Here is an 8,718-nt window from a genome sequence, read left to right on the forward strand (position 1 = left end):
TTTGGTTGATATGTTAAAAATTACATAATATAAAATTTTAAAATATTTATAACTTTAAACATTAATGTTTTAATCATATATATGTGTGTATATGTATTGTGCATCAAATTTCGTGCAACTGATACAATGCTTGGAATAGTACAATTCCAGAATCCCCCCATAAGAGACATGGAGCATAGCACTTTTTGTATACAGACAGTGGATTGGGACTTGATTGCAAAGCTTCAAGAATCTCAAGAAATTTCCAACAACAAGATTTTAGAGTAAAATTGTAACAGGAGATTCTTTTGAGATTATGTGAAGATAAGGGTAGAGGTAGGGTTTTTATTTGCTAAAATAACTAATAGGAATTTTAGTTGAATTAGTGAGGGACTTCTAGAGAGTTGGTTTGATTAGAAGTTTTGAGGTTTAATGGACAAATAGCCCATTTGTAAAGAAAAATTTTGTTGTAGGATGACTAAAATGGGATTTAAAATGTAATCATTGGGACTTGAACCTTAATTCTCTACAATTTCTACCAAGCTCTTAATCAAGAGGCTAAGTTTTGATTCTTGTCAATTTTTTATAGTCTATATCTTTATAATTTTTAAAAGATTGAATCAAATTTTTATAGTTTTAGAGGGGCTAAAGTAGAATTTTACCTTTAGTAATTTAAAATTTTCATTTTGCCAACAACCCCCCCTCTCGCGCGTCCGTCACCTCACTTTTGTAAGTAGGGGGGGAAGGGGTGCGCGGGGGCGTGAGGACAGGCTACCATTTTTACTATAAAACACTTCCCACTAACTTGCCATTTTTATCGATCTATATTTCTTCAATCTCTTGTCAGTGGGACTAGATCTTTAGAGTTTTAGTTTCCAAAAATGAGTGATCCCAAGTATGCTTATCCTTACCCTGCTCAAGGTCATTATGAAGGTCCTCCAGTTCCAAAAATGAGTGATCCCAAGTATGCTTATCCTTACCCTGCTCAAGGTCATTATGAAGGTCCTCCAGTCATGGCTCCACCTCCACAATATGCTGCTCCACCTCCACAATATGCTGCTCCACCTCCGCAGTATGCTGCTCCACCTCCAAGACCTGGTTTCCTTGAGGGTTGTCTCGCGGCTTTGCGTTGCTGCTGTCTAATTGGTGAGTGCTGCTCTGATTCTTCCATACTCCCTGAGAGCTGATCATCTCTGTAGTGTAATGTATAATGGAGAAAACGTTTTTTATTATAACTAAATATCAGGGGTTTTTATTTTATTTTGTTGTTGATGTGTCTTACTCTAAAATCTTCTTGATGGAAATTTCTTGAGATATATTTCTTGTATTTCCATAAGAAAAAGATTTGATTAATGAATAGTTACGTTTCTTTTAGAATGGATTTGCGTTGATCATCTTTTGATGGGGTTGACATGTTCTTCATAATTTGACCATTTTTTATTACAGCTTAGGGTTTCCTTTGTTATGGCGCTTCCTTTGTTATTTCCTTTTTCTTAACGGCCTTTCTTTGTAAGTACCTTGGAGCCTACGGATCTTTCGATGGAACATTATCTCCTCTCCTCTGCATAAATTTAATTATCCATGCCTAAAATGAAACAATGTTATAATGTAATAAAACTATAATGAAATAGAAATGTAAATCATATCTTAATATAATTATTATTAAATATAATTTAATAAAATACATAAAATTATTATTAAATATAATTTAATAAAATACATAATTTCATAATTATGTTTTTATTTTTGTAATAAAATTTTTAATAGTTATATTTTAAAAGCATCATGTTTCTATTTTTGTAAAAATAATTATGTTTTACATCCAACAATTACATTACAAGCACACATTACATTCATCAATTTGTGTTATATCACTCTAGAAATACTGTGATTGACACTCGGAAAATAACTAATAATTCATATCGGGGACTTCTTCAAAAACTATTTAATATTTCAATTAAACCAATGATGATTTGGAGACATAAGAGTTTTATAAGTACAAAATCTTAAAACAATGTCCTACATTAACAATAAAAACCCTTTTAGGCCTTCTCACAACATATATATCCCCACAAATTAAAGAAGAGGTTTGCAAACAGTGAGGTTGATCTATCATATGTAACTTAGGGCCTAACAAGTTAGTTCAGCATCTGCATATGCATCCCCTTATCTTCAAGGTTCGACATCTTTTGCGGGTGTGTGAACTGTGAATACATGTGTCTAAGATGATTCCATAACGAAAACAATGTAGCCATGGTTCTCCTCAAAGCTTCCCACTAATGCTAATTGTTTAACACAATTCCGTGATATCTAGAAATTTTATCCAAGTAGAATGCCATCTAGCTTCCTAAAACATCGAAAACGAAGCACTGCACATATTCGACCAAGCTCTTTCATATGCTCTTTCAGGTTCAACAATCTTCAATGCTAAGCTCAAAGGTTTACCTTTGGTTTGTTGATTGCATCACTGCAAGCCAAGAAAAACTCAAGTTACAAAAAACATGCTATTTTTTTGAACACATTCCGCTTTTGGTCAAAGAAATGTGAAATAAACATGCTTCAAAGCCGGACTATGACAATTGTACCTGCATCTATCAAATATTCATGAATCAGTACTAGTACTTTATAATGTCAAAAAAGTTGTATTTATCATGCATCTAGAGCAAACCAATACATATCAAGACCTGATTATCAGGATATAAGCCTCAAAGGACTCTCCAAATACATAAAAATCTTGGAGACAATTGACTATACTTTTATCAGTCTGAGTCATGTAAATTGATAAATATATATATTTGTCAACAAGAAAATTATATTTATATAACTTTACTTGACAATGGATACCTGCATAAGTAAATATGTAGGAAATAAGGAAAGAAAAAAACAAAATAACAGGGAAAAGTATTGAGTAATATTTCTGGTAAAAGAACATGAGAACTTGATATTATATAACATTAAATTTTTTGAAAAGTCAACATTTTGTTCATTAAGCAAAAACATAAGGAATGCATGTTGCAGTCATCAAAACCTGAACGGTTATACAAAAGGCAATCCGGAGTTCATGTAGCAACAGAACTAAGTTCACGGTTATCAACATTTTTATGCAGTAGAACTTTTACAAAAGCTATGAATCAAGGATGTCATCCACAGGTTCCCTAACATACCTTGCTCATGCATGTTCAGTTTAAGCAAAATGTAGTATTAAGTTGCTGCCTTCAACATATATAGAACTCGTATAATAATGAGTCTATTGAGGTTATAGTGAGAATACCTGCAAAGTCCAATAGATTACATCCACCAACCAGCATAACAAGCTGAAGGCCACTTCATCTTGTTGGTTATGGTCATAGCATAAAGGCCAAAGTGCAATTGATCACTTCATAAAGATGAATACCAGTTAAAGAGAGCCTTATTACTCTCTTGCTCGACTCAAAACATAGTTTCATATAGCCATTTAATCCACACCACCTGCAAGCAAAAATGACAAGAAAAATGGTTAACTAAACATCATGTTAGAGAAGACAGAAAGGTGGAGAGAGGTGGATGTAAGTTTGATATTTTCTTCTTGTTCTTTTCTTTTTGCTCCTGGAGCGAATTATGGTTTGGAGTTTGCTGGTGAAGGGAGTCTTGTTTTCCTAAGCATTCAGCTTTGAGTGAGAAGTCCCACAAAATGAAATCACTGAGCAAAAGCTTGCGACATAGGGGAAAGCAAGTACTAGGACTACTGCATAAGAAGCTGCATTGAAAGAGTTAATAAGAAACTTCATTCAAGCATCCTTTGAAGTACAAGCAACTACCCTAAACAAATAATCTAGAAGTCATCAACCACAATGCATGAACCACAAAAGAGCAGTTACATATGATATATCAACCTCACTGTTTGTATACATCTGTATTAGCCGTGCAGAGTCCCCTTGACCCTCTCAACAGATGCAATAAGTTGAGAAGCCTTATCATATAACCCGAAAATGTGGAGGCAGAAAACTTTTTGAAATTAAAAAAGGGTTTCTCTGCACACCTCATCAATGTTTCAAAAGACAGATGGTATCTACCAAATGAAACAAAATCCACATGGCTGGCTTCTTGCATAATCTTTAAAAAAGTAGTGCACAAAAGAATTTTAAGGAAAAAAATGAAAAGAAAAAGAGTAAATTTTCGTTATAACCATATCCCACAAAGTACTGCTACCCTTAGTATGCATTAAGTTAAACTATCAGTTCGCCTAGTATATCAACTATTATCTTCAAGGTAGAGTCAGCTTGCATTGATAAAAAATGAAAGATTGTAACATACTTCCAAAACAAGGAGTTATCTTTTAAGAAAACTCACATATATTACAAATTAAAAACATCGCACAGTTGGGGGTGGGGGAAGGTAACATGTCGCAAACAAAGAAGTACAGTTCACCCCCAATAGAACGGTTATGGATGTCCACGGCCCTCAAGAATTTCAAATGATCGATAATAGTTCAGTACATATCCATGAAAGAACATGGAAAGATAACCTATAAAAGATATGAAGAGTACTCCTATCTTATACAACGATCACAGCAGAAAAATAGAAATGAAATCCTAAATTGGGATGTCGTTTAATCCCAACTCATTCACCCAATCACCAGTGCCTCCCTTGAGAACCACCTCCCTTGTTTTTGGCAAAGAAGGCATTCTTGGGTTTTGGTAGCTCATGAATGTCCATCACTTGTACCGTTCTTTGCTTTTTGGCTTCAAAAAGCACACAAAAATCGCAGACAGTCACATTTAGTATGAACCCAAAATGAGGGATTCAAGATTAAGTAAACTGTGGAAGAAGAGAAGAAAGCAAACCATTTTCAGCTTCCTTGTAACTTTCTTGAAGCCTTTTCCTCGCAGAAGCCAGCCTTTCAGAGTCAAAATTGCTTTCCTTTTGTTCTCTCTGTCTCTACGAAATCCCCAGAAAGGCGATTCAACAAATAGAAATGCCAAAGTTTATACCAATGATAAATTCATCAAACTGAATCCTTAGGACAACCGGCAATGCTAAAATTGCTAAGTTAAGTTGAACTTTCCCTTGGCCTTTTGCTAAGATAAACTATTAGGGTGTGGCGAGTAACTATAACTTCTCATTCCTTGAGAATCGAAAGCCTCAAAATTACAGGAATTTGTCAAAACAGCGGTTTCGCATCAACAATTATTTTGAAAGCATTTCTTTCTAAATTTGGTATCAGACATCTATGTCCATCAACAAAGTAATGATGCAATTAGATGCTCCCATTTGGTATGTACTAATACCTGTACATTTTGTGGAGGAGTTGAGTGAGTATGTCTTGGTGGAGGATCTTTTCGGGAAGGAGGGATTGGCTTTGGCTTCCTTTCAGGTTCTGAATTATTCTTCTCCGAACCAAAACTCCCATCTGTCAATTGTTGTACGGTAAAGCATTAAAAAGGAGGTTGATTAATTAAAAGCACAAATGAAAGATACAAAGATTATATCCAACTTTGAATCAGATTCTATACTCACTGTGGGGATTAGGAGAGTATGCAAAATCAGGAACCTATAACAGAACAGAATCTTAGAATGATAAAAAATAAACAAAGCAGAATTTTAAAACAACTTTCACAGGGAAAAAGAACTCCTTTCACCTGTTGCCGACCATTTTGAGGAAGTTTTTGCTGTGGTGAATCTCCATCGGCTGCTAGACAATATTCATAGTCATTTTAACTTTACTGACATGTCAATTTCCATTCACCTTTGAAATATTTTCTGACAAAAACAAAAAATTCTTCATATTACAGTTAAGATAATAAATTTACCCATAAGTCCAGCAGGTTCTGGTTCTCCAGGTTGATTCACCCTTACCCATTCATCTACAATTTCTTTCCACTTCCTGAAGAAACAAGGAATCAAATCATATAACACTCTTTCTTTGATAATTGCTTCCTTAGTTTGTTCACACACTCACATACATACATATATATTTTACATATATGTAAATTTCAGCAAGTTCATTAAAACCTGACAAGTTGCTTCACTAATCTCCTAACATCATTTGATGAATGTTTCCTCAATTTGTTAACATGTCTCCCAATATCAGTCTCCTGAAGATAGTATCATAACGAGGCAATTGACATAAATCAAACTAAACAGGAAATTAAACCGAAAAAAAATTGTTCCACATAATTATTACCTTGAGAGCTTGAAATGTTATATCCATGTCTGCCAAGCTTTGAAGTAAATCAACTAAAGAATCCTCAGACTGTAAAAACAAATTATTCAAATCAAAATCAAAATCCAAAACAAATGATCAAATCAACGATACAATAGCAAAAAGATTCAAAGACCTGATCAGGTAGTTCAAGACGCTCCTTAATCTCAAGAACCCTTTTTTGTTCATCATCAAACAAGCCTCCATAAGGGTCCATATCATCATCTTCATTATCAGAATGAGGTGTAAAAGGAGACCCTTTTCCTCCTCCTTTACCTTCATGGGGGCTATCTTCTTTATTAACTTGATATACATTTGACCTCTCACCAAAATCACAGCTTTTACACCTGGTAACCATGGAAGTAGCATAAAGCCTCTCCACAATCCCATCTCTCCTTTGCTTAAACTCTTGGCCATAATCCAAAGAAGCTACCAGGATTGCGGTATCTATAAAAGTCCACACATCAACACCAGCTGTTTCAAGAACTGATCTGAAATCATCCAAATCCATTACAATTAAAACCAAAAGTTGATGATTATGTTGCAAATTCCAACGCCTGTTTTTTCCAGGTATCAAATCAAAGATTTGACCTTCAACATAATCAGATCTGATTGAAAACAAAAACGCCCAAAGATTGAAATTTACAATTTTTTTCAGCTGACAAAAGAAAAACAATTCTTTCAAGTCAAAGCTGAAATGGGTTTTTTTTTTTTTTTTTTCTGAACAACTTGATGATTTTGAGTTTGTTAATGGAATTGGATTTTTGTGTGGGAATTGGAATAAACCAAATGAACAGATAAAACTCTTTTCCTTTTTTTTTTCTTTTTGAAATGAAATATGATTATGATATTTCTTTATTTGGAAGAGAATCTTAGATAAGTGTATTCTTTTCGTTATAATTACACAAACGTATGTAAATAAAAGTAATTACATTACAGTGAAACTGAAATTATCTTTTCACCTATTTTATTATAAGGGTAAACTACACTTTTGGTCATTACATTATAGATAAGTTTTCATTTTGATCAATTAATTAAAAAGTTACAATTTGGTCACTAAATTTTTAAAATTGTTCTTTTGTCACCCAATTGTGAAGTAACACCTTTTAGTTGGTATAATAACAACTTTACTCCTCAATTTTTATACTTTTTGTCAGTTTGACAATGATTATATATAAAATAATAAAATTGACATTCTTTTTTGAAAAATTAGAAAATTCTAAAAACTAAATTAAAATAAAAGTTAATAAGACAGTTTAAATAGATAAACTGAGAGAAAATGAGGAAAACTATTTTTAAACCTCTAATTTTTTCTCTGCATTATTCATATAAAATATCAAATATTCATTCTTTAAAAACCAAAAAAAATATAAAAATTAAGCAAATTTTTGGTTTTTGTCTTACCTCTTTTGTTTTTTAATATGACTTTTCATTATAAGAAAAGAAAAATTGAAATATAATTTTTTACAACTTAAATTTTGAAAAATAATTTAAATGAATTGAAAATTTGCATTGAGTTTGAAAAAATTGTGGCATATTTAGTTTTTTTACTAAAAATAACATTAAAGTCAATTTTACAAACTTTTGTAGAATGTTCTTTAAGACTTCATAATATTTGAATCAATTTCTTTTTCACTCACATAATAAATATATTAAAATCTAATAAGTTATAATACAAAAATTACAACTATCTGCACTAATATTAGTTGTTAAATTTACTAAAAACATAGTAGGTCATTTTATTTGATTGTTAATTATTGCCTTTTTATAATGTTTATTTTGAAAATATGATGATAAAGACAATTTGGTTATATGGACAAGATTGAGGTTTTGAGATTTTAGTGTTTTGATTTGAACTTCACTTTGATAAGTTATTTTAAAGTTACTCGGTTTGGTACTTATAATGAGGGTTGAAACTATGAATTATATTAAATCATTTGATTTAATGCTTATAAAAATTGATTATGACTATTGATATAATTAATTATTTGTAACTTCAAATTTAAAAAAAATTAAATACTAAACAAATACAATTTATAATTATGACATATCTTACGATTTCAAGTTTTCCAACACTTTTATTATCTTGCAACGACAGATTTTAGAAATACTAAAGATTTCAACTATTATAAATCCAAGAGTTTACTTAGGTATGCTTGCTCTATAAGGAAATCTAAAACTATGAGGCAGGTGAGAGGCTGAGTTATCCACAAACTTAAGGAGTGGAAGAAGATGACCTTTTCACTAGGAGGTAAGGAGATCCTGATTAAGGTAGTTGCCACAGCCATACCAACTTATACGATGCCTTGTTCTAAATTTTCAAAGAGGTTGTGTTCTTAAATGAATTCGACTGTGGCCAACTACTGATGGAGACAAAAGGGGAACGAAAACATAACTCATTAGAGGCCATGGCAGAGGTTTACTAAAGGAAAGGATATTGGGGCCTTGGTTTTAAGGACTTGGAATTATTCAATTTAGCGCTTCTTGCGAAAAAGTGTTGGAGGTTATTGCAAGAACCAAATTCTTTCTAGGTAAAACTATTTAAAAGTTTATACTTC

The 8,718-nt window shown here is 32.3% G+C and overlaps 2 protein-coding genes across 4 annotated transcripts; one reads left to right on the forward strand and one right to left on the reverse strand.

Moving 5' to 3' along the window:
• The first annotated feature begins 722 nt into the window (after positions 1 to 722).
• Positions 723 to 1,356, forward strand: LOC108460048 (protein CYSTEINE-RICH TRANSMEMBRANE MODULE 11-like). The gene has a single exon (XM_017759428.2). It carries the CDS (start codon positions 861 to 863, stop codon positions 1,164 to 1,166), a length of 306 nt encoding a protein of 101 aa, XP_017614917.1. The 5' UTR covers positions 723 to 860; the 3' UTR covers positions 1,167 to 1,356.
• A 553-nt stretch (positions 1,357 to 1,909) lies between these two features.
• Positions 1,910 to 7,026, reverse strand: LOC108460567 (probable mediator of RNA polymerase II transcription subunit 26c). 3 transcript variants are annotated; one of them, XM_017760099.2, is made up of 10 exons: positions 6,297 to 7,026; positions 6,143 to 6,211; positions 5,971 to 6,053; positions 5,769 to 5,842; positions 5,598 to 5,647; positions 5,476 to 5,509; positions 5,247 to 5,368; positions 4,803 to 4,896; positions 3,251 to 4,700; positions 1,910 to 2,446 (listed from the first exon to the last, which is right to left on the reverse strand). In XM_017760099.2, the coding sequence occupies exons 1-9, from the start codon at positions 6,669 to 6,671 to the stop codon at positions 4,591 to 4,593; spliced, it is 1,011 nt and encodes a 336-aa protein (XP_017615588.1). In that variant the 5' UTR covers positions 6,672 to 7,026; the 3' UTR covers positions 1,910 to 2,446; positions 3,251 to 4,590. The 3 variants fall into 3 exon arrangements, with proteins under 3 accessions (XP_017615588.1, XP_052882993.1, XP_017615585.1); XM_053027033.1 differs by having other exon boundaries at positions 4,803 to 4,890; positions 5,598 to 5,650; XM_017760096.2 differs by having other exon boundaries at positions 5,598 to 5,650.
• Between the last annotated feature and the right edge of the window lie 1,692 nt (positions 7,027 to 8,718).

Source organism: Gossypium arboreum, chromosome 4, assembly GCF_025698485.1.
Source record: "Gossypium arboreum isolate Shixiya-1 chromosome 4, ASM2569848v2, whole genome shotgun sequence".
In the NCBI taxonomy this organism is placed as follows: Eukaryota; Viridiplantae; Streptophyta; class Magnoliopsida; order Malvales; family Malvaceae; genus Gossypium; species Gossypium arboreum.